Source organism: Coenobita brevimanus, chromosome 64, assembly GCF_032717465.1.
Source record: "Coenobita brevimanus isolate Jiangsu-jjx chromosome 64, ASM3271746v2, whole genome shotgun sequence".
Classification (NCBI taxonomy): Eukaryota; Metazoa; Arthropoda; class Malacostraca; order Decapoda; family Coenobitidae; genus Coenobita; species Coenobita brevimanus.
In genome coordinates this window covers 2,822,093-2,848,128 of record NC_137017.1, presented here as the reverse complement: position 1 = coordinate 2,848,128, position 26,036 = coordinate 2,822,093, and the positions used below count along the sequence as shown (strand labels likewise).

At 41.6% G+C, this 26,036-nt stretch overlaps 2 protein-coding genes across 2 annotated transcripts in view; one reads left to right on the top strand and one right to left on the bottom strand.

Moving 5' to 3' along the window:
• Window positions 1-1,717: 1,717 nt before the first annotated feature.
• The window catches only part of LOC145404618 (uncharacterized), a 114,234-nt gene continuing 89,915 nt past the window's right edge, over window positions 1,718-26,036 (top strand). Inside the window, exons 1-3 of the mRNA XM_080276140.1 lie at window positions 1,718-1,752; window positions 16,504-16,753; window positions 18,744-18,993. Of these exons, the coding sequence (XP_080132266.1) occupies window positions 16,520-16,753; window positions 18,744-18,993 (484 nt within the window). The 5' untranslated portion in view covers window positions 1,718-1,752; window positions 16,504-16,519. The remainder of the gene's footprint in view (window positions 1,753-16,503; window positions 16,754-18,743; window positions 18,994-26,036) is intronic.
• Window positions 7,350-7,979, bottom strand: LOC145404626 (uncharacterized). Its single transcript, XM_080276148.1, has one exon. It carries the CDS (start codon window positions 7,977-7,979, stop codon window positions 7,350-7,352), a length of 630 nt encoding a protein of 209 aa, XP_080132274.1.

The following is a 26,036-nucleotide window of genomic DNA, read 5'->3' as shown; positions in this document are numbered from 1 at the left end:
ACCTCATCCTCGGTCTACCCCTCCCTCTCCCTCCCTCCACCTCACCTACATACACCCTCTTAGTCAGTCTTTCATTCTCCATCCTCTCCACATGTCCAAACCACCTCAGTGTATTTCTCCTAATCTTTTCAACCACATCTACCCCACAACGTTCCTTCACTTCTTCATTCGTCAACCTGTCCCTCCATGTCCACATGCTCCTCTCAAGTAACTCATTTCCACTGCTCTCACTCTTGACTTGTTCCCTTCTTGCAAGGTCCACGCCTCGCTTCCATATGTCAGGGTAGGGATCACAATACCATCATGCAGTGACTTCTTAACTTCCATACTCACCTCCCTATTTCTCATCACTGTTTTCAGTGTGCCAACAACCTTCCTTCCCTGCTGTACCCTTTCACGTACTTCATCCCCCAAAGTTCCATCCTTACTCATCACACTACCCAAGTACTTGAATGCACTCACATTCTCCATATCCTCACCATCCAACCTCACTGCACACTCTGTGACTTCATTCCTCTCAAACACCATAACTTTACTTTTGTTTACATTAACTTTCAGCTTCCTCCTCCTACACACTGTCCCAAATTCATTCACCAAACTTTGCAACTCCCATTCATCTTCACTCAACAATACTGTATCATCAGCAAACAGCAACACCGGAAGCTTCCAAATCTCACCCTCATTCATTAGGGCCAACCCCACATCCACTGCCCTACCTTGTACCTCCTTTACGACCCCATCCATATATATATTAAACAGCCATGGAGACATTACACACCCCTGTTTCAGTCCCACATTGAGATCAAAGAACTCACTCAGCTCACCAACCACTCGCACCGTAGCCCTAGCTCCCTTGTACATACTCTTCACAGCACTCAACAATTTCCCCTCCACTCCATATATTCTTAATACCTTCCACATACCTTTCCTATCTATTCTGTCATAAGCTTTCTCCAAGTCCATGAAGGCAGCGTACACTTTCCTTCCCTTCTCTAGATATTTCTCCACTAAACATCTTAGAACAAATATCTGATCCACACACCCTTTTCCCTTCCTAAATCCCCCTTGTTCTTCTCCAACTAGCTCCTCTGTCATATGCCTAACCCTATCAATGAGTATTCTACCATATATTTTACCAGTCACACTAAGAAGGCAAATACCCCTATGGTTACCACATACTTCTCTCTCCCCTTTTCCTTTGTACAGAGGAACAATTATACCTGATTTCCAGTCCTCTGGAACCCTTCCCTCTTCCCAAGCCAATCTACACAACTTCCATATCCACTCCACAACAATCTCACCCCCATACCTAAGCATTTCACCACACACTCCATCAATTCCTGGGGCCTTTCCCAGCTTAATCTTCTTCATCGCTTCCACTATATACCACTATATACCATAATATACCATAATAAAAGACCAGTATTATCGAAAGACATTGCTCATTTTTACGTTCCCTAGGAAGGTAACCAACGCTATTACTACTTACGGAAGTTACAAGCTTGTTCCTATTTTGACTTTGACGTTGGCTTTATGTTACTGAGCTTGTAAAGCTAATAAGTACAGTATTATATTACGAATCGTATGACAGCGCAGAGAATTATTATTTTTGCTCAAGATTAAGGAATGCATCTTATAAAATTAAGTGTTGGACATGAACAGTATATTTACGAGCTGTGACCGAAGGTGATGTTGACGTCAAAGGGTATGGCGGACTCCAACAGCTGATGGATCGCAATATTGTTCAGACAAGTACTTCAGTTAGTTGTGTTTCTTTTCATATTTTATGCTGTCCAGACAGCGTTGGTTACTGTAAAGCAGTATGAAATATAGTTTTATCACAATTAAGGCCAAGTAGACAGTATATGCCAGTAAATGAACATGTGCCATAGTATTTTAGGTTAGCTCTACTATTTTGCTTTTACAGTCAGTGCCCAAGCGACTTATTATACCGTAAATAGCAATCAGTTGATTCATAGTCAAAGGTTAATCTCAGATGTTGATGCATTGTTTTTTCTTAGAGGTAGGGAATTACACATCCATTCATTTTCATGAATGCTCTTGATATGCCTGAACCTCATACTTTATAGGTAAGCTTGACCCTAATACTTTATTTTATATATATATATATATATATATATATATATATATATATATATATATATAAAAGTGAAAATATGCTTTACTTTAAGCAGGGAAAACACCTTACTAAATGAGTTTGTCCTCTTCCTGATGATATTTTGTATTTCTCTGGTTATTTTTGGGGTGGTAAATGAGCATTTCATGTTAAATTTCTTTTCCTATTGATTTTAGTCATGTCCCTTCTGCAGTACCTTCTGTTTCTCGAGTGTACTGGCAGTCACCTTCAGCATATGTCCCGGTTGCTTTTTAGTACCTCTTCCTAATGTTACATTTTATCCATAGCTACCCAACATAACCGAGGAGTTTAACTTAACCTAGCAATTTAACCCTAGTGAACCTAACTTAAATAAGGTTTGCTTACTTATGAATGCTTACCTATGAACAGATAGTGGAGAATTAAGAAGATGATTTCTTCTGTTGATCCCCACCTCTTAAGACTTGTCAGCCAGTACTATATCCCTATTATTGACATGTTTATCATAATGACTTTTGAAGGTGCTTATTGTAGGCACGCTTACCACACTCTCTGGGAGTGCATTCCAATTGTCTATAACTTGGATGGCGAACCAATTTCCTTTCAGGGACGTCCGCCAATGGTCTGGTTTTGCTAATTTCAGGGAGTGTCCTCACAGATTGTTGGTGTTCTTCTTAAAGAATCTGAAATATGGGACATTATCGAAGCCAAGTAATTTTTAACGTTGGGTCTGGTTAGTACTTGGATGGGTGACCGCCTGGGAACACCAGATGCTGTTGGCATCCCTACGTCAAGTGGGGTTGGTGGAGGATTAGTGCCCCTCCCTGTAAAACAATTAACTCTAAGCCCTTGGCCACCCTGTCTGGGATACATGGCGTCTGGCAATGAATGAATGAATGAAACAAACACTGGTGAGGCGTAAGGAACACGATGATAAAAACAAGGGAAAAACGTCAACAGAAAACATTTGTTTGCCACCATAGAAATAGAAAAGTACAGAAAACAAACTTGAATAATAGCAGTTGAATTGGTAAGGACCCCCTGGGGGTAGGGGGTTTCAAGAATACTCCCCCAGTATCCCTGCTTGTTGTACATGGCGACTTAAAGGGTTGGTGGTGGGTTAGTGCCCCACCCCGTAAAAAGAACCAACTAAAAAAGCGAATAAAGCACCTCGGACCCAGACGGACCATACGTTGACGACTAACGAACGGACAAAGGACATTCTTAGGGTGGGAACATGGAATGTGAGAGGAGTGAATGATGAAGTGAAAGAGAGAGAGATTGTTCAGGTGCTTGAGGATGCAAAAGTGGATATATGTGGATTGACTGAAACTAAATGGAAAGGTGAAAGGGTGAGAGATTGGGAATTTGGTGTAGGTATATGTGCGGAGGTCAGTGAGAATGAGAGGGCAAGAGAGGGAGTATGTCTGATGATAAGCAAGAAGTGGAAGGAGAATATAAGAGAGTATGGAACAGTGGGTGCAAGGATTGTATGGGTGAGGATGAAAGTAGGTATACAAGCATGGGCAATTGTATGTGTGTATGCTCCAACAGAGGATCGAATGGCAAGAGTGAAAGATGAGTTTTGGGCAAGAGTAGAAGCATGTATGGTCAAGTTTGAGAGGAGCAAGAGAGTGCTGTTGATTAGAGACATGAATGGCAAAGTTGGGAATGTACGAGTGGATGGAGTGGTTGGTCAGTGGGGTGTGCCAGCTGAAGTAGATGGGAATGGTAGTGCTTTGGTGGACATCTGTGCTTGTAAGGGGTTGGCAATAGCCAACACCTACTTTCGTCATAAGATGATCCACCGGTATACATGGAGAGTTATGAGGAGGATGGATGGTGAACTTGTTGAACGAAAGGCAATGATAGACTACGTGTGTGTGGATGAGCGAATGAGAAGACAAGTGTTGGATGCAAGAGTGTGGAGAGGGTGGGGGAATGGAGTCTCGGACCATCACTTAGTGATGGCCAAGGTAAAGATGCAAAGAAAGTGGTTGAGGAGGCGAAGGGGAAGACAGGAGGAAGCAGCTCCTGTGAGAAGATTAGAGAAATTGCAAGATAGTGAGAAAATGACAGAGTATAAGAGCATAGTGGAAGAAAGATTGGGAAGGTATGAGCTAGAGCAGATGGAAGGGGTGGAAGACGTATGTAAGATATTCACGGAAGAGATAGGCGCAGCGTGTGAGGCAGTTTGTGGAGTGAGGAGGAGATGCAAGGGACAGCATGGTGGAATGATGAGGTGAAACGAGCTGTGGAACAAAAGAAGAAGGCATATGGTGAATGGTTGGTGAGTAGAGGTAGGGAAGAAGATGAGAGAGAGGTATATGTGAGCAGGAGAAGGGAGGTTAAGAGACTGGTGAAGGAGAGTAAGAAGAAAGTGGATGAAGAGTTTGGGAGGAATCTGAGTGTGAAATGGAGGGAGAGTAAGAAATTGTTTTGGAAGGAGGTAAAGAAAGTAAGGCAGTGTGAAAGGGGAAATAATAAGGGAGTGAAAGATAGGAATAATAGATTGTTGGTGGAGAAGAGAGAGAAATTGAGATGGAAGGAGCACTTTGAGGATTTGTTGAATGTAGAGAGTGAGAGCAGTGTGAGTATAAGTGGTTGGGGAATGGCGGGGAGAAGAAGAGATGAGAGGAGGGAGGAAGAGATCAGTAGGGGCGGAAGTAGTGGAAGCGATGAAGAAGATTAAGCTGGGAAAGGCCCCAGGAATTGATGGAGTGTGTGGTGAAATGCTTAGGTATGGGGGTGAGACTGTTGTGGAGTGGATATGGAAGTTGTGTAGATTGGCTTGGGAAGAGGGAAGGGTTCCAGAGGACTGGAAATCAGGTATAATTGTTCCTCAGTACAAAGGAAAAGGGGAGAGAGAAGTATATGGTAACCATAGGGGTATTTGCCTTCTTAGTGTGACTGGTAAAAAATATGGTAGAATACTCATTGATAGGGTTAGGCATATGACAGAGGAGCTAGTTGAAGAACAAGAGGGATTTAGGAAGGGAAAAGGGTGTGTGGATCAGACATTTGTTCTAAGATGTTTAGTGGAGAAGTATCTAGAGAAGGGAAGGAAAGTGTATGCTGCCTTCATGGACTTGGAGAAAGCTTATGACAGAATAGATAGGCAAGGTATGTGGAAGGTATTAAGAATATATGGAGTGGAGGGGAAATTGTTGAGTGCTGTGAAGAGTATGTACGAGGGAGCTAGGGCTACGGTGCGAGTGGATGGTGAGCTGAGTGAGTTCTTTGATCTCAATGTGGAACTGAAACAGGGGTGTGTGATGTCTCCATGGCTGTTTAATATATATATGGATGGGGTTGTAAAGGAGATGCAAGGTAGGGCAGTGGATGTGGGGCTGGCCCTAATGAATGAGGGTGAGATTTGGAAGCTTCTGGTGTTGCTGTTTGCTGATGATACAGTATTGTTGAGTGAAGATGAATGGGAGTTGCAAGGTTTGGTGAATGAATTTGGGACAGTGTGTAGGAGGAGGAAGCTGAAAGTTAATGTAAACAAAAGTAAAGTTATGGTGTTTGAGAGGAATGAAGTCACAGAGTGTGCAGTGAGGTTGGATGGTGAGGATATGGAGAATGTGAGTGCATTCAAGTACTTGGGTAGTGTGATGAGTAAGGATTGAACTTTGGGGGATGAAGTACGTGAAAGGGTACAGCAGGGAAGGAAGGTTGTTGGTACACTGAAAGCAGTGATGAGAAATAGGGAGGTAAGTATGGAAGTTAAGAAGTCACTGCATGATGGTATTGTGATCCCTACCCTGACGTATGGAAGCGAGGCGTGGACCTTGCAAGAGGGGAACAAGTCAAGAGTGAGAGCAGTGGAAATGAGTTACTTGAGAGGAGCATGTGGAGTGACATGGAGGGACAGGTTGATGAATGAAGAAGTGAAGGAACGTTGTGGGGTAGATGTGGATGTGGTTGAGAAGATTAGGAGAAATACACTGAGGTGGTTTGGACATGTGCAGAGAATGGAGAATGAAAGACTGACTAAGAGGGTGTATGTAGGTGAGGTGGAGGGAGGGAGAGGGAGGGGTAGACCGAGGATGAGGTGGAGGGATGGAGTTGAGAGGCATATGAGGGAGGGGGGGGTGAGTTGGGGGGAGGGTAGTCAAATGGTGGGTGACAGAGTGACTTGGAGGCGTTTTGTCTGCGGCCACCCTTTGCGGGATTAGGGCGTCAGGCTATAGATAGATAGATAGAATTGGTAAGGCCTCTCTGCTGCCTAAAGTTAAATGTACATTTGCCAAAAAATATAAAAGAGGAGGAATGGATATCTAGAAGTTTTTGCTTTCTTAATAATGTACGCCGTATTGTATTTTTTTCAGTGAAACTGCAGAGAGCCCCATGCATAAAATTTACAAATGTTTATTTTTAGAGAGGGGTGTGTGTGTTGGGAGCAGGGCAGTGAAATGGCGGGGTACATGGCGACGTGGAGGCGATTTGTTTGTGGCCACCCCGTACGGGATTGAGGTGTCTGGCAATAGATAGATAGATATTCTTAGATGGTGGTGACCATCATCCACTTGCTTGATGTAGTGCTGCCTGCTTCATTCTTCACCTCTAACATTCTTTTTCTGTGTTTGCCGTCCTCTCTTCCAATTTCTCCCATCTTTTCTGTCACATTTTTTTACACTTCTTTTTTTATTAGGTTGCTTTACAGTACTTTGAGTTACAAACCAAATGGTTTCCTGTAACCCAGGAGACCATTTACAGCCCTGGGTGGTAACCACATAACTAACCCATATGTGTTCCCTATGTTTTAGCAAGTGGGTTAGGGGAGGGTTAGTGCCCCTCCCCATAAAATAACCAGCTCAGAGACAAATGGACACCCTTCGCTGGATTGTGGCATCTGGCTATGGATAGATAAATATTTTTCTCAGTAAACTATAACAATTATTACTGTGATAGCTTTAAGTATTTACCTTAAATATAGGTCAGTAGGTGCCCAGAGGGTAATAAGAGCATACCAAGGTGTTGAGGTTGGTGGCTTCTAGCAGAAGTTGTAGTGGTAGTGTGCAGGTCTGGCTGGTCACTCCATTCCCATGCCAGACGTTCTTTGGAGCAGTGAACTGTGGTGCTGGAAACTGTAGCCTCTGAGAGCTTATTCCTGGCTTTGGTCACTCTTGTAGGGAATGAGTTTGCTTTTATTGTTGATGTGTGCTGAACTTGATACTTGAGATAATGGCCCTTGGTGGTAGCTGCCAGACTTGGTGCAAACATACTTTGATCACACAGAGCAGTGGTTATGAATGTCAACTTGATCAGTGTTTGCTGTGATCTTGTAGAATTGAATGATGTCTGTTTGCTGCCGTCTGAAGTTTAGGGTTGGCAATCCTAGTGTCTGAAGTCTGGAGGAGTATGGTAGGTGTGAGGTACTTGTGACAATCCTTGTGGCTCGGCGTTGTACCCTTTCGATGACGTCCTTGTCTCTTTTGGTCAGGGTGATCGTATGACCAAGGCATATTCCAAATGCAGGCAAACCCAACTTTTGTACAGGTATAAAAGAGTATCCAAAATGACTGAAAGTGTGTTTGATAGGACCAAGCACTCGATTGGCTTTGTTTACCTGAGCTTGTACATGTTCTGAGAAGGTCAGTTTTTGGTCAATCATGACTCCCAGGTCCCTGTCATTGGTGGTGGTTTCAGTTATGTGGATGTTACCATCAGGGTTCATCATGGTATACTGGTGGTATGAGCTTTCTTTTCCAAGGTGCATGATCTTCCACTTGTCTGGGTGGAATTTCATCTGCATCTTGGATGACCATTCTTGTAACAAGTTAAAATCAACCAGAAGACATGTTGAGTGGTTGTCATCTTCGCATTTGAGAGTTGCAGAGTATATTTTGGTGTCATCCATTGCAGAAATGCATAATTTTGAAGATATCAGCTATAAAACCTTGGCAAGCGGCCACCCACCATGCTGGACTATTAGGTTGATTTGAATTTGTAGTCAAATTTTTCATTAATTGTTTGTCCCTACCAATCTAACCAAATACTGTATTACTTACCCAAACCTAATTTAACCCAACCTGAATGATTTGGGGACGAAAGAGTTTCTGGTATGAATTGACCGATTGTCCTCTGTAGGACACCATTGCCAACTTGAACAAACATAGCTTCATGCTGTTGAGGAACATGTTGTTTTCACCAAATTTGGGTGTCATGAATGAATTGTACAGTCTTTAGTAATGTAAAAGATATTTCCCCAGAATCTAGGTGTCATAAGCAAATTTATGATTATGGAAGATAAGCAAATTTACAATTATGAAAGATAATCCCTGTCATAAAATTTTCATCATTTGTTGATGGGAGCTATTCTGCAATTTGCCTTTTTTTTTTTTTTTCATAAAATATGATTACCAGAGTACAATAAACTCTTGATATACGGAACCCTCGTAATGAATTTCGGCTTTAACAACTTTCTTGAGCTGGCTGAATGTTATGTCCACTTAACAAATTTTCATTTGGTAAAAGAATGGACATGCTGGAAACACCAACCAGCGTGGCATCCCTAAACACACACACACACACACACACACACACACACACACGTGTGCACGCTCCCCTCCACATCCTGCAGAACTCTGCATCAGTATCTGGGTGACCAGCATTGTGAAGGATCCATAAATAGTGCATTTATTGAGAAAAACAGCCAATTAAATCGAGCTGTATAGTAAACCCTTGATGCTTGCGGACATGAAGCTCGTGGATTTGATAACTCGTGGATTTTTCACTATGGTGATAAATAATAATGAATAGTGAAATAAAATGAAAAAATGCAGAGTGTGAATGGCACTATGTACTTGGTGGCCACCAGATGGCAGAGCATCGCTCAGCCATGAGTCAGCGTCTGCCCAAACTTTGGTTGTGTTTGTGCACTGTGCCCCCACTTTCATCTAACTTTAATCAATTTGCTGTCAACATGGCCCAAAAATGCAAGTTGGATAACCAACGAAAAGTGGAAATGCACAAAAGAAGACCAAAAAGCAAATGACTTTAGAAGAGAAAGGTGAATTAATCTAGAAAATAAAAGGAGGCATGTCTTATGCTGCTTGTGGCCTCCTTACGGCATACGTGAATCAGCTGTTAGGTACGGTACAGGCGATGCACAATAAACATCACACATCGATCATAACTCATCGTACTTAACAACATTTTCATTAATTAATCTTCCTACATAAAGGTGAATTGAGGAGAATGTATTGTACACTGATGAGAATTGATGAGAATATATTGATAATACTGTACTGTATGGTATTTTTAAAACCTTTTATTGTATTTAGCATTATGTTCATGCATAATCGTGTACCATTACCTGCATCATTAAAGCATCAGAAACCGTTTTCTTTATCGTGTAAGCTTATTTTCATTGTGGGAGGGGTAACTAATTTGATGCTCGCAGATTTTCCATTCTCGCAGGGGTCTTTGTTCCCTAACCTCTGCGAACATCAAGGGTTTACTGTATGGTATTGTGTATGAGTGTACGGTTGAATGACAAGTGTATTTAATGGTCTTTGTTCGGTAAAAGCCACAACGCCTGGGAAATTACCGAACAGCTTGGTGTTCAACTTTAGTGAACTATCAGCTTTAACGTCAAGGGTCTGGTACCAGTTAGTTCGTTTTATCAAGGGTGTACTGTATTAGAGTCAAAGAGTGAGTTTGTGCATTTGTACAACCATGGAATCAAGATTTCCATATGCCAGTTGATATAGCAGATCTCACTAGAGTTTTATATACAGTAATCACTTGATTATCTGGAGACTCCAAATCCAGGTTGCTCCGAATCCGGATGTTAGGCTTTGGCTTAGTTAAATCCGTATCTGGATTTATTTTCTGTATCCAGAGGTAACAGCTCTGACATCGGCATCTGGCTTGCCTACAAAATAAAAAAGTTGGTTGGGTGGCCTGCTAGCCTTTCCCACCACTTGTGGATAATAGATGGACCCCACAAGCTGAGAAAAAATGGCTGTACGGTTCCATACCAAATGGTCAGAATTCCCTAGCCGCTCCTGTCATTCAGAAAGTTCAGCCAGCGTAAGGGCAATGCAGGCACGTAACCCACAGGCAGAGGAAAATGGCTGTCCAACACCCTACTGAATGTTCAAAGTCCCCCAGCAGCCCAGATCGGTCAGAAAGTTCCGTCAGTGTTCAAGTAATACAGGCCTGTAACTCACAAGATGAGCAAAATGGTTGTCCAGCTCCCTGCCAAATGGTCAAAGTCCCCCGGCAGCCCAGATCACTCGTTCGCTAACAGCTGCGCGCTAGTAATAAAGACCACAACCCACAAGATGAGCAAATACAGTGAGTCCTCGATATACGAAAGGGATAGGGACCAAAAAAAAACTTATGTAATGCGAAATTTCGTATATCGCAATGATTTTCCCCATTGAACACCAGATGCTGTTGGCATCCCTACGTGTCAAGTGGGGTTGGTGGAGGATTAGTGCCCCTCCCTGTAAAACAATTAACTCTAAGCCATTGGCCACCCCGTCTGGGATACATGGTGTCTGGCAATGAATGAATGATGAATGAAATATACGTAGAAAGGGGGGGATGCATTCCAGGACCCCATTGGACCCCCCACTTAAATTTTACCCCTCCTATTTTGAAGTATGCAATAGACGTATACAGTACTATACTATTGTAGAGACATTAAAAAATAAAACATACAACTAATTACTGTACAGTAGTATTAGTACTGTACAGGTAACTCGCACGGAACACGATCTCACGGAACGCGCTCGCAATTATACACGGTAAGGGCTGGGATACATATAAGACAACGTAAGATTAAAAAACCGTCATGAAAACTACAAATTAACGCAGGAGAGGCCTTTGAAAGATCAAATCCTCGAACGTCACGCTCGCAATTATACACGGTAAGGGCTGGGATGCATATAAGACAACGTAAGATTAAAAAACCATCATGAAAACTACAAATTAACGCGGGAGAGGCTTTTGAAAGATCAAATCCTCGAACGTCACCGCAGCGCGTGGTTTGTTTTGATTATGTGACGATCTAGGCGGGAAATTATTCAGTGAGTGAGACATTCCCGAGTACAGTAGCACAGTATTTGTAAGTTAAATATTTAGAGTACTGTACTGTTCTGGTAAGTTTATGTGCAACTTAAAGTACTATTAAATAACGTTAAAGCAAGAAATAAAGTCTTATAACCAGTTTACCTGATAGGCGTCAGAATATTGCCTTTTTTATTTGTTCGTTTTTTCCACAGTACTGTACAGTATTTGTAAGTTAAATATTTACTGTTCTCGTATGTACTGTACTTGTAAGCACTTAAATAAAGTTAAATCATTAAATAAAGCCTTGTAACCAGTTAACCCGAATTATATGATTACCCATGATCGGCGTCGGAATATTGCCTTTTTTGTTTGTTCGTTAAACTCTTACTGTACTGCTTTTCTACAGTACTGTATTTGTAAGTTAAATATTTACTGTTCTGGTATGTACTTTTAAGCAATTAAAGCATTGAATAAAGCCTTGTAACCAGTTAACCTGATTTATATGATTACCCATGATCGGCGTCGGAATATTGCCTTTTTAGTTTGTTCATTAAAGACTTATAATAAGAGAAAAATACATTTTTGTCTTGGTATCTTTACCTATTTGCTCAGGTTTGCTGTAATGGTTTGGATCATTTGATGCAATGCAAATTGTAGAAAACTGTGAAAACTTTCGGGAAGTGAACGAAAATCTGGGACATGAGACTGACCTTGACTTCACCCTCTCGTGTGTCATCTGTCAGTTCACCACCTGATATCGTGATGAGTGGATGTACGATTTTTTCGCTCATGGCCATGCCTAACCACACATAGTTACACCCATTATCTCGACCCAGACAGAAAATACAATCTTTTTCCTCCCTTGCAAAACACAAACAACCACCCTGTTTACGAGACAGCAATATATATTGCGAAAATAACAAGGTAAAATGATAGAGAAAGATGAACATATTATGACGGAAGAAGTACGTTTTCCCCGTCTGTAAACATACTGTATTTATTTATGCTTTTTATCTGTATTCGTAATAATTAGACTTATTGTTAGTTCTGAAACTGCATTACGATTCTATTTTTAGCCATACTCGTGGTGTGGGAGCTGGAAGTTGTGACACAACTTCCTTATTGCTAATCGGACTGACCCTCCACTTTATTCTCCCGTGGCAGAGTCTAGCCTTGGAGGACGTGCAGTTTTCTCATTTAGGACTGAAAATTCAACTCTTTCGCTCCCTTTTCCAAGCATGGGCACAACGATAACGTAAAAAATAACTCGAAACTACCATAAACATATATCAAAAAGGTGAAAATGTATTCATAACATTTTTTTGTTCCAGCCATTCCTAACAGATTATGTACTGAAATCATTCGATATCACAGCACTGCATTTCTAAGTTAAATATGTACTGTTCTGGTATGTGCTTGTAAGTCAAAGCACTGGTACCAGTTAACCTGATTTATATGATTACCTATGATCGGCGTCGGAATGTTTCCTTGTGTTTACGTACGGTATTTGTGTGTTGAAGTTTTGCTGTGGAGTGCTGTATTTGTGAGTTATAACATTAAATAAACCTTCTAACCACTTAAAGTGCTTTCTAGTGATTACCAGTGACAGATAAGAGCAAAACAACACATTTGGGGGGTCTAGGGAGCAAAATATGGAGTAGTTTAAATATACGCGATTTCGCACCTAACACGGCACGGTAGGAACGAAACCCACATGTTCCGTGCGAGTTACCTGTAGTATTAGTCGGTGCAAGGCATAAAGCTTGCCCAATCTCCGAGACTCCCTGCCCCTCCTCATGGCGTCTTATTATTTCCATTTTCCTCTCAAGAGTGAGAGTACAATGCTGTTTCTTCCTAGCAGCTGGTTCCCCGGATGCTGGAGATGATGCAGGGCGCTTGGGAGGCATGGTGAAAATACAAAAAAGTGAAGAACAGCGAAAAACAGCATAACGTACAGCGAAGCTGAGAGGAGAGGACTGATGTGACTCGACTGAGAAGTGTGCAAAAATGTGTTTACCAGAGAGGGGCTACTTTGTATTCTTGCCGCAAGCGAGCACGGCGCTGTGCAGCGCACCAATTTTGAATTTTTTGTATTTCCTCTTGTTGCTTTTCGTACCATCGAGACAGAGGCTTTTCGTATTGTGATATTTGTCCTACCTTCATCGCTTTCGTACCATCGAAAATTCGTACATCGAGTTTTCATATACCGAGGACTCACTGTATGGCCATCCGGCTCCCTCATTGAATGGTCAGTCCCCCCGCTGCTCTCGCTTCCCCCCCCCCCCACGACCATCCGTCCTTCATCTCCCTTCAAGCTCAGCGCGCCAGGCATATCTCCCCGTCCCTCCACCCTCCCTCCCCTACCCCTGCATGATGCGCTATCCCCTCCCACTATCCCTGCAGTGCCATCAGTGAGTCGTTTAGTTTTTGGTAGTTTAATCAAATACTTTTACTCATCAGTTTCTGTGTTTTTATTAGCTAATAGTAAAAACACCAGCAAAGATGATGTTATACAGATTATACTGTACCAATATAACCAATTTCCAGAGACCAGTTTGGTCATGGAAACGTTTTTCTTTGTGTGTGCATAAGCAGCCATTGTTTGGTTCCCAGCTCTGTGTGTTTCCCCAAAACAAGTTGAGAAATTACTGTTCCCTAGGGGATTAACATTGTTTTTACAACCGTCGTCTTCATTGATTTTTTGTGGACTTTTGTTGTCTATGCATTGTTTCCGTAGCATCTAGCATTATATTGAATATTCCCATATGTGCTTTGATGTCTACGTAGGTGAAGGACCGAAGAAGAAAGCCACGGTCAAGAGCGGTACTCTGCATATAGGTGAGATATTTGTGAATTTTTGTTGGTTATCCATTGCTTTCTTAGTGTCTAGCATTATATTGGATATTCCCATGTGTGTTTTGATGTCTAAATACAGCTGAAAGACCGGAGAACACTGCCACAAATAGAAGGGATACTGTACATATAGGCTGGGTATTGATAGCCTACAGTAGAGGATATTGCTCCATATCTGGGTCTCTTCTTTATCCAGATATGGCTTTGGCTCTTACATCGGATAATCGAGAGATTACTGTATATACTTTGTGTACATATGTATGTACAGTATGTATACATGTGTATATGTTTTTGTAGATTTATATGAGTATATATACAGTATGTATATGTATACGTGTATATACATATATATATATATATATATATATATATACTGTATGTATATAGTGTGTGTGTGTGCATTTCGTACATGGGTGGGCCAGGGTTCGCGCCCTGCCAGGGTAATAAACTTTGGAAGTGTTCACCCGGCCATGTACTGCATTGGCAGACACAAGGGCTGCTGTGGTTGAACTATTGTTGCATACAGTAAAGTATGCTTGCACCCAGTTGGCTTGCGCGGGCCGATTACACTTGGTTTACAGACCACACACATCCAAAGCCACTCCTACACTACAATTACACTTACAAGCACTTCTCACCCTACATACAATCTCTACCAGACAGGCTAAGCCACTTGGTAGAGATGCATTGGCTGTATTGTCCCAGCTTCGGTCGGAATAGGCCGGTCCTGCAGTGGATACTCAAATGGCTGATTATATATATATATATATATATATATATATATATATATATATGTACAGTATATATATATATATATATGTATATATATATATAATATATATGAAATATATATATATATATATATATATATATATATATATATATATATATATATATATATATATAATATATATATATATATATATATATACTGTATATGTATATATATATATATATACATAAATACACACACACACACACATAAGTAATCCCTCCACTATCCGATGTAGTAGAGCCAAAGGCATGTCCGGGAAGTGGGTTCGTCCAGATAGTGGGCTCCTGCCTCCTGGACTGGTATTTATGGACCCTAGCCCAGCCTAACTTTGAAAGCCACCCAAATAGCTCCCTACCGGACATGCATAGCACCTATTTAAGACCCTATTCACATCAGGAATGGACATAAAGCATGAAATAAATGAAAAGGAACCAGAGAATGAGGAATCAGTAGTGAGTATGGAAAATATTTAGCAGTGTACAGGGTACTTACAGCACGTCTGTGGCCGCCGCCTCTAAGGCTCTGGCAGTGGTGAAAATGCTCTTGAAGCACGTACAGCAGTCCAGTGTTGTGCTACACTTAATTCTTTGCACTGTGAGTTGTAATTGTTTAACACTGCACATTCTGTTCTTAATTGCGCCATGCCAGTTTCAGCTGCCACTTTGCACTCCACACTTAATCATTAGCACTCTAAATTCTAATTTCTTAACGCTGCACAACACTGTAAATTCCCATGTGGTCTGGTGGTGAGGTATTGCAGTTTATTCACTTTTTGTTCACAAAAACGAGCACGTGCGGCATCCATTGCGACGAACATCTACTCACGACAGTGGTTAGGTGGTAACTGGTGAGGGGGGAGGAAGGAAGGGGTGAAGGGGCCATACATAAACACAGCTGTTCGGCGCTGCTCTTCAATTTCAAATTGCGGATGGGAAAAAATTAGGATTTTGGGGGGATTTTTTTTCATTTTTTGGCCATTTTTGTGTTCCGAAGGTCCAGGCCCACATTGTCCGGTAAGTAGGGCGTCCGGATAGTGCAGGGATTACTGTGTGTATACTGTATATATAAAATACTACAGTAATACCTCGATATACGATACCCCTAGATGCGATACCCTGGCTTAACAGTGGGGTAGAAATACCACCATACACCGCTTAACGATGGCCAAATCCCGGTTTAAGAATGGGTTTTGATTTTTTTACCAATTTTGATGATATTTTAGACTAAAATTGTATGTTTAGACTGATTTATAAACTGTTTTTAGATTAATGTGTTTTAGCCATAGGTGGGATGAACATTGTCATTTTGGGGCACAGTTTACTGAGCTTGATTTTCTCCATATTTATATTTGACGATTTTCAGATTTTAGTTGTTGGTTTTAGTGAGTTTTTTACAGGTGTTGGGCTGAGGTTAGCTTCCTTGACAGCTGTTAGGCCATTTAGATTGGCTTTAAACTTGTTTTTATGACTAACTTCCAGTTTAGAGCCCCTCAACCTGCATAGTCATCTAAAGGTAGCAATAGTAAATTAGTAACAGCTGCATCATTGTAGGTATAGAGTACTAGGCATGGATGATATGGGAGATTGCATAACTTGGAGAATGGCTGTCTGGTGAGCAAAGCTGACCTGTGCAAGCATAGAATATGACCCATCATAATATATGGTTGTATATGGATGTTTAGGATTTAAATCTCCTATGATGGATCTGATCATGTTTTACTTTTTTCCCCAAGCTCCACAACCTCTGCAATGTTTGGAAACTTGAAGAGCAAGATAGGAGATGTGGCAGACTTGAAAAAGTTATCATCACCTCAGGCATTAAGTGGATCAAGACAACGGTCAAGACAACACACCCCTGGCACCCTGACCCCTAACTTGCAGCACTCACGTCAGCCCTCCATTGCATCACTGCCGGGGCTGGGTTTGCCATCATCTCCCCCACTCTCACCAACAGACCATGAAAGATCTCATACTCAGGAACGGGTTAGTTGTGTTATATGTACACTGTCAAGATAAAAAATTTGCATCCTTTGCTGGCAGTGATGATGGAAGGTGTTGTATGAATTATTTTTTACATGATTGCATTATGAATCACACAGCAATGTAGTGTGACAAGGATGGATATTATCTGACATTCCTGGAGGAACACGATAAGGTAGGGCATTATTGGCAGGGGACTGTTGATGAATTTTTGCTTGTGGTAATACAGTTCAGTATCATGCAGTTGTACTGTACACAGATATTCTGAAAATCTGGTGTTGCTCCCATTTGAAAGTTTATATTTTATTTGCGTGTGCTAGTTATGAATTGCATCACTGTTTAGCAGTACAGTAGTCCCCCATTTATCTGTCATAATTCAGCCAAGGCCATGTTGGATAATGCATTTTTTCAGGTGCAGTATTGCCATACTGTCCCCAACTACTCTAGAGTGGCATAACCCCCATAAAACCATGTACAGTACAGATCTTCCTCATTACCAACAGGGGATGCATTCTTCAGATGACTGTTGATTGCAAAACTCATCAGTACCAATTTTCTGATGGCTGGACTGTATTTGAACAGTACAGTATATTCAGTAACTGATTCATATACAACCACTTCTATGTTAACATGATTTTAATGAATAAAAATGTATTTCCTTTATACATACACAGTTCCACCATAAGCCTGTCTCATCTGCTCTGAATGCTTGTTCAGTTATGGGCACTAAGAATACTGTAAATTACTGAAAGTGACAGTGAGATGTGTAGATGGAAATGATCAGAGCCAAAAGAAGCCAACTAGCTATGTAATTAACGTAATGTAAAGGTGACAGGCTGGCACCCCCCTGTGCCTGTTTTACATAAGCATTTAGTGGTAGGTGGTGGCGACCATCATCCACTCACTTGATGTACGGTAGTGCTGCCTACTTCTGCCTTAGCCTTTATCATTCTTTTTCTGTGCCTGCCCTCCTCTCTTCCTATTTCTCCCATCTTTCCTGTCACTTCTTATTGCTTTTCTTTCCTTTACAGGTGGCTTTACATTGAGTGACAAGCCAAATGGTTTCCTGTAAGCCAAGAAACCATTTACAATGCTGGATGGTAACCATATAACCAAACCATACTTGCTCCCTACGTGTCAACAAGTGGGTTGGTGGAGGGTTAGTGCCCCTCTCCGTAAGACAAATAACTCAAAGTCAGTGGCCACCCCTTATGGGATTATGGCGTCTGGCAATAGATAGATAGATAGATCTTATTAGTTTCCACAGAAGGACTTACAGGCTCTAAAAATATTTATTTATTTATTAAAAGTGAGAGTGAGATATTGTCATAGATGGACATGATTAAATCTTACTAGTTGTGTAAGTTATGTAACACACAGGAGACAGGCTGGCGCCACCCGTGTGCATATTCACGTAAATATTTTGTTATTTTCTTCAGAAGGAGCTACAAGCACTAAGTGCTCATATACGACTCGCAGACCATCCTTTGTTGAATCACCTGATTACCTCCCATTTCTTTGTGAGAGACAGGACATTCCTTGAGTGCATGGTGGGAGGGGGAAGGATACAAATGCATTCCAGCAAAAGGTCAAGCAGTGTAAACCCCTGCAAAATGTTTGGCATGGCCACAAAGGCCAGTGACAAATTTAACTCACATCAACACCGGACAACTTACTCTCTGTGACAGAGGTGGAGCGGGCAACAACCTTTGATTTGTCGGGCATCATCATTGGCACATGGATGACGGGGGTGTTGCTTGGAGGAACGAGCAGTTGAAAATTTTGATTTCCATGTGCACTGTTATTTAATGCAGTTATTAATTGTCATATTTTTTGCTTTGTCAGATAATGTTGTATGTTGGGAAATGCAGCTTTGGCTAAGTGGGAGATTACTGTATTATTAAACACAAAGTATATGATAGTTCCTCCTCCTCCTCCTCCTCCTCCTCCCTCATTTTCTCCTCCTCCATGATTGGCTATTCATGCATGGCAGGAGCTGGAGCTGGAGCGAGAAGTGGGAAAGTTGCGGTCTGCCTTAGAGACACAGCAGGACCTGGCACTGGAGCGCCTCAATGCCAAAGAACAGGAATGGCGAGGTCGGCTTCAGCAGGAGCGAGAAAAAGTTAACACCCTCACTCAGAGCCTCGAACAAGCCAGTGAAAGGGAGAAAAAATTGCAGGAAAAGGTTGACTCATTTAACAGCAGCACCAAGCAGACCTCGGACCAGCTGAAGCATGCACAAGGTAAGTGTAATGATCATTAGTTTTCATTAACAGCTTTATCCAGTTTCTTCCTGCGGAAACTTTTTATTTTTATTTTTTTATAATGGTAATTGTTTGGATGTTTCTTATTCATTTGCATACTGCATAATAGTTTTGTGATGCTTTGTTTTTTATCCAAAGCCTGAGTGAATGTATGTATGGCATATTTCATTTGGTGCTTTGATGATAGCTGCCATGCTTGTATGCTTTTGTTTTATTGTTTTTGGATCCTTCTCATTCTGCTTATTATTGGGAAATAGAGTTATTATGACAATGGATGGTGATCAGGTATTGGGAAGATAATGCATCTTGCCTGATAGGCATATACTGGTATACTTTAATGAATGGATGTGGGCTCTGAAGTATGGATTAAAATTCAGATTTGTAAAATCCATAATTTTAATTTTCTCACAGGTAGAGCTCAGAGGAATTTTGTTTTAAGATGGCAGAAAGCCTGGTAGAGTGCTTCCAGATTCATTAACTGCAGGCGAAAAATGAATTTGGTTTTGCGAAAGTCCTTTTTTTTTTCTTTCTTTCTTTCTTTCTTTTTTTTCCCCTCCCCTCTCGAATGATTTTTTTTTTTTTTTTTTTTTTTTTTAATACATAGTTCAGATATCTTTGGGTAGAAGCAATCTTTGCCTCCAGCCTCAAAGCATATTTAAGTTTATAATTCAACTTTAGAGAGATTTCATTGGGAAGGAGGAGTTGATGTTTCACTGTTAGGTCCATGTCCGTATATTCAAAAAAATGTTTTAAATCACGTGCATTATAACATTACCATATTTGGTGGAGACTAAGGTTACCTAATATTGCATTCTTCTTGTTGTTGTACATTTTTTCAATGTATGTATGTTTGTCTTCAAAGCCTGATTTTACCAGCACAGAAAACTGCAAGTACAGCTACACTTATACTCCTCTGCTTGATTAAGAGTCATTATCTTTTTCTTTTCATACTGCATGATTTTCTAGCTTTCTTGGGACATGGTGAAGGGTTGCCAGTTTGATAGAACAGAATTCTATACTATGATGCCAGTACTTAAAGTCTCAGTTTATAGGAGAGGATGACAGTTTCAAGCATTTATTCATTTTATTTGTATGTTTATTTTAAAGATGCCCCTTTTCCCTCATTCCAGTAACATACTGTATGTTCCTGAATACTGTAGTATATACAATATACTATTGTGCTGTAACCGGTACGATTCGCCGAACTGACATATCGCCAGGGGGCACTTACCATTCACTCACTCTATGTAATGCTGCTTTGGGTGTCTGCCCTATCCTCTCTTCTGTCCTTCCTCTTGTGTCTTTCCTTCATTCTTTTCTCTTTCTTCTGCCTACAGGTGACTTTACACTCCCTCTTCTGTCTTTATTTCCTTCATTCTTTCCTCTTCCTTATGCCTATAGATGGCTCTGCACTGAATGACAAGCCAAATGGTTTCCTGTACACAAGGAAACTATTTACTTCACTGGATGGTAACCATATTACAGTACCAAATTATGGCACCTGGTGGTTTAGTGGGTAATTAAGGTGCTCCAGTCATATTGAGCTGGTGCAGGTTTATATCCAAGGGGTGGTTGGGGTTTATTGCTCACATAATGCCACTCAGGGATGAGTGAGGCTGGTCACTCATCTTACATGTCAGGACCAACTTGCCTAGCATGGGGTTAAAGATGCATGGAGAGAGCATTATAACTGGTTGTTGAATGAGGAGTTTGACTGGGACAGGGAAGGTTTGGAGCCAGCAGATCCAGTGTCTGGCCCTTGGCCTTTGATTGATACTGCTACTGTGAGTGAGGCAATAGGCAGGATGAGGGTGGGGAAGGCAGCAGGTGTGTCTGGGTTGACTGCCGAAATGTTGAAGGCCTCAGGCGATATAGGGGTGAGTTTAGTCACTGACCTGATAAATAGGATTATATATGAGTGTGTTGTCCCAGATGATTGGCTGAAGAGTGTAATTGTAAATGTGTATAAAGGGAAGGGTGATGCCCTGGAAAGAGGGAATTATAGAGGTATAAATCTTTTAGATCAGATAATGAAGGTAATGGAGAGAGTTTTAGAAGGTATGATTAGAGAAAGAGTGAATATTGATGAGATGCAGTTTGGGTTTATGCCAGGTAGGGGGACCACTGATGCCATATTCATTGTTCGACAGCTTCAGGAAAAATATATTGGTAGGAGAAGGGATCTTTATTTTGTTTTTGTTGATTTGGAAAAGGCCTTTGACAGAGTCCCTAGAGAGGTGGTGAAGTGGGCAATGAGAAAGCTTGGCTTGGAGGAGTGGCTGGTTAGGGTGGTTATGGCCATGTATGTGGGTGCTCACACCCAGGTGAGAGTGAATGGAGATTTGAGTGATGAGTTTTCCGTGAATGTTGGTGTGCATCAGGGGTCAGTCTTGAGTCCCATGTTGTTTATCATGGTACTTGAAGCCCTTTCACGTGACTTTAGAAACGGACTCCCGTGGGAGTTGTTGTATGCTGATGATTTGGTGTTGATTGCAGAGAATGAAAGGGAGGCGGAGGACAGGTTTAGGAGGTGGAGAGATGGTATGGGGCAAAAGGGTTTAAGGGTAAATGCAGATAAAACAAAAGTGATGATATCTAGGGTTGGTGGCGGTACTGTCAAAGACGAGGGAGAGTGGCCATGTGCAGTTTGCCACAAGGGCGTGGGAAGTAATTCCATCTTGTGCGGTGTGTGTGATAAATGGGTGCATAAGAGATGTAGTGGTATCAGAGGTAGACTGCGAGATAATGCTGATTTTATGTGTACGGCGTGCCGGGGTGAGCAGGTGGAGATCGTCAGACGTGAAAGAATTGAACTTGCTGGTGAATCTCTTGAGTGTGTGGAAGAGTTTTGTTATTTAGGAGACATGTTGTGTGCTGGAGGTGGGGCTGGAGCTAGCTCTGTGGCTAGGGTGAGAAGTGGTTGGAAGAAGTTCAGGGAGCTCTTGCCTCTCCTGACATTGAGGGGGCTCTCCCTACGTGCTAAGGGGTCTTTGTATGCAGCGTGTGTTAGGAGTGTAATGCTGTATGGCAGTGAGACCTGGGCAGTGAAGGAGGAAGACATTCGCCGGCTCAGACGTACAGAAATAACAATGATTAGGTGGATGTGCAGTGCGTCCGTCCAAGGCCTGGAGGGGCTGGGTTTACAATGGAAGAGTTGAGAGGTAGGATGGGACTGGAGTGTGTTGGTGTTGTGATGAGGAGAGGTAGATTGAGGTGGTTTGGACATGTGGAGAGGATGGGGGATGATAGTTGGGTGAGGAAGGTGAGAAGTGTTAATATTGGGGGTGGGGTTATGAGGGGTAGACCGAGAAAGACATGGGACGAGGTCATTAAGTGTGACCTTAGGGTTAAGGGACTGAACAGGGAGGCTGCAATGGATCGTGCAGCATGGAGAGCCGCCATTAGGTGACCAAGGCCGACACATGCAAGCATGTTGGAGCCTTTAAAAACGAAAACGAAAACGTTCCTATGCTCCTCTGTGAGGTGACAGAGGATTGGATGATGGATAGATGGATGGCCAATACCAATATCTATTGCTGGCATCAGGATATGGACAGAAGGAACATGAAACTGACTTTTACTGAAGATTTTGTTCACTGTTTTGCCCGATTCTGTGTGAAAGAATGTTGTTACCCTGACGCTGTTTTGCACCTTAATAAAGTCTTTCTGAAAAGTATTGAAGGTTCATTATAATAAGTGGGTAGGTGGGAAAGGAGAAAAGAAAAGAGAGAAGAGAACTGAAGGCCGAAATCAGCAAGTTGAGAGTGAGTTACTGTATTTTGTGTACTGGTGGTGTGTAAGTGTGGTTGCTGTTTGGTTTTAGGTATGTAAGTAGTGTACACACACGGTCGAAATAAGTGCGAGCTGCCCACATGCATTAGTCTTGATTATACACCTTATTTAGTCATAATATTTACATTCACTCTTCTGTCTGTGGTCTAAGTAACATAATTTACTTCATCAAATAAGAAAGAAGGCTGTAGATGGGACCAATAAGTGTAGAGTAACTCTTAAGATGAGATGAATGGCATTTGGCAATTTCATTTAAGGTCAGTTCCACAGCAAAACAATCCCTTAATTGATAGAAAAAAGTTACATATAGATCTTGCCCATGCTTCTTCATTACTACGCGATACGTACAAGGTTTGCTGTTTGGTAGTCATGTGTTTAGTGTGTGTGTGTGTGTGTGTGTGTATATATATATATATATATATATATATATACATGTATATATAATATATACAGTATATATATATATATATATATATATATATATATATATATACCTGTATATATAATATATACAGTATATATATATATATATATATATATTATGTATGTATGTATGTGTGTATGTATTTATGTATGCAGTCATCCCCTAACATCCGCGGGGGTTAGGTAACAGACACCACGAATGTTAAAAATCCGCATATATCTGCTGCCTCCCCAAAAAACACCTCTGGACCTCCCATTTCCTTATATAACTAAAGAAAAACCCAGTGTGCATGTTTACAACCACTTTATTTAATACAAGAACACCGAACAACTCCTTTGTTTAATACAGGAACACTAAAAGTTAAAACTAATGAATAGTGTACTCCTGTAGGGTCTCTTCTGACTACTGTGCTCGTCCAGCGTCCCCCAAAAGGAAGAGTGCTACAGTATATTTCATTCACTGGATAATGTCATTACTGTTCTAAAACAGCCATGAACTGTGCCTGGGATAATGTTACAGTGTCAGCAGAGTTCAACAATTTTTTTTTTTTTTTCTTTAGCCATCTGCAGGTATTCAAAACCGTGTATGTTAAAACCACGGATGTTAAGGGATGACTGTCTATCTGTCTATCTAGCTAGCTAGCTAGCTAGCTATATAAAATACATATACTGTATATATATATATATATATATATATATATGTACATTTCATTCATTCATCATCCAATCTTACATTGTCCCATGAGGAGCGTGGGAGCCCGGGACTAGGCAAGTTGGTCCTGACAATAAGATGAGAGTGACCAGCCTCACTCATCCCTGATTGGCATTACCGTATGTGAGCAATAAACCCCAACCACTCCTTGGATATAAACCATTACCAGCTCAATCTGATTGGAGTGTCGTAATTACTCACTAAACCATCAGGCACCAAAATTTTGTCGTAAGGTTACCACCCAGCATAATGAATGGTTTCCTGGTGTACAGGAAACCACTTGGCTTGTCACTTAGTGTAGAGTCACCCGCAGGCAGAAGGAAGAGGAAAGAATGAAGGAAAAAAAGACAAGAGGGAGTGTAAAGTCACCTGTAGGTATATATATACAGTATATCTAATTACATATATATATATCCATCCATCCATCTATCCATCCATCCATCATCCAATCCCACGTTGCCCCATGAGGAGCGTATAAGCCCAGGACTAGGCAAGTTGGTCCTGACATGTAAGATGAGAGTGACCAGCCTCACTCATCCCTGACTGGCATTACATGAGCAATAAACCCCAGCCACCCATTGGATATAAACTTACACAGGCTCAGTCTGACTGGAGTGTTGTAATTACTCACTAAACCACAAGGCGCCAAAGTTTGGTTATGTGGTTACCACCCAGTGTAGTAAATGGTTTCCTGGTGTACAGGATACAGGAAGCCGTTTGGCTTGTCACTCAGTGTAGTCACCCACATGCAGAAGGAAGTGGAAAGAATGAAGGAAAGAAAGACAAGAGGGAGTGTAATGTCACCTGTAGGCAGAAGGATGAGGAAAGAATGAAGGAAAGACAGAAGAGGATGGAAGGAAAGAAGGATGGAGGAGAGGAAAGGGCAGACACCTGAGAGCAGCACTACATCGTGTGAGTGGATGGTGAGCGTCCCCACCTACCACCCTATTTATAGATAGATATAGATATAGATATATAGATATACATGAGGTGCTACCCAAAAGTTCCAGTAATTTGAACAGAGTGTGCCAACTGTTTTGCAGTTTTACCTTTTGCCGCTAGGAGGAGTCAGCAGCATCCCTTGTGCTTCACTGTGGCCCCGGCCGTGTCTGTGGGCAGAGGTGTTGTTGAGCTACTCTTACTATTGTAACATGATGTGTAGGTGGTTTGGCGGTTTTTAAATGATGCAGAAATTTCAGTTCGATGTTGATTGTTTTTCTTCGATATCCAATGGATTGTTCACAAGGAATTCGTCCCACCCGGTCAGTCTGTCAGCGGAAAGTTTTACTGTGAAGTTTTGCAGCATCTGAGGGAGTACATCCGCCGCAAATGTCCAAAACAGTGGAAGAACAAGGATTGGGTCCTGCATCATGACAACACTGCCGCCCACACATCAGTTGTTGTCCGGCAGTTTCTGGCTTCCACTAACACGGTAGTCATTTCCCACCCACACTGTTTGCCTGACCTTGCCCCCTGTGACTTTTCCTGTTTCCCAAGCTGAAATTATGACTGAAAGGGCGTCGATTTGACTCGATTGAGGAGGTCCAAACAGAATGCTCAAGACCCATCACTCCTGAAGCCTTCCAGGGATGCATGGACTCATGGAAAAAATGCTGGGACCACTGTATACATGCCCAAGGGGACTGCTTCGAAGACGACAGTGAGAACTAGGAGATAAGGTAACTGATTTTCCTACAGTATTCAAGGTACTGGAACTTTTGGGTTGCACCTCGTATGTATATACATACAGTATATATATACAGTATATATCTCTATTGCCAGATGCCATAATCCTGTACGGGGTGGCCACTTGACTTTGAGTTATTTGTTTTACAGGGAGGGGCACCAACCCTTCAGCAATCAAATTGTTGACTCGTAGGGAGCACGTATGGTTTGGTTATATGGTTACCACCCAGCGTTGTAAATGGCTTGTTGGCTTACAGGAAACCATTTGGCTTGTCACTCAATGTAAAGCAACCTGTAAAGGAAAGAAAAGCAATAAGAAGTGACTGGAAAGATGGGAGAAATAGGAGAGGAAGGCAGGCACAGAAAAAGAATGATAAAGGCTACGGAAGAAGTAGGCAGCACTACGTCA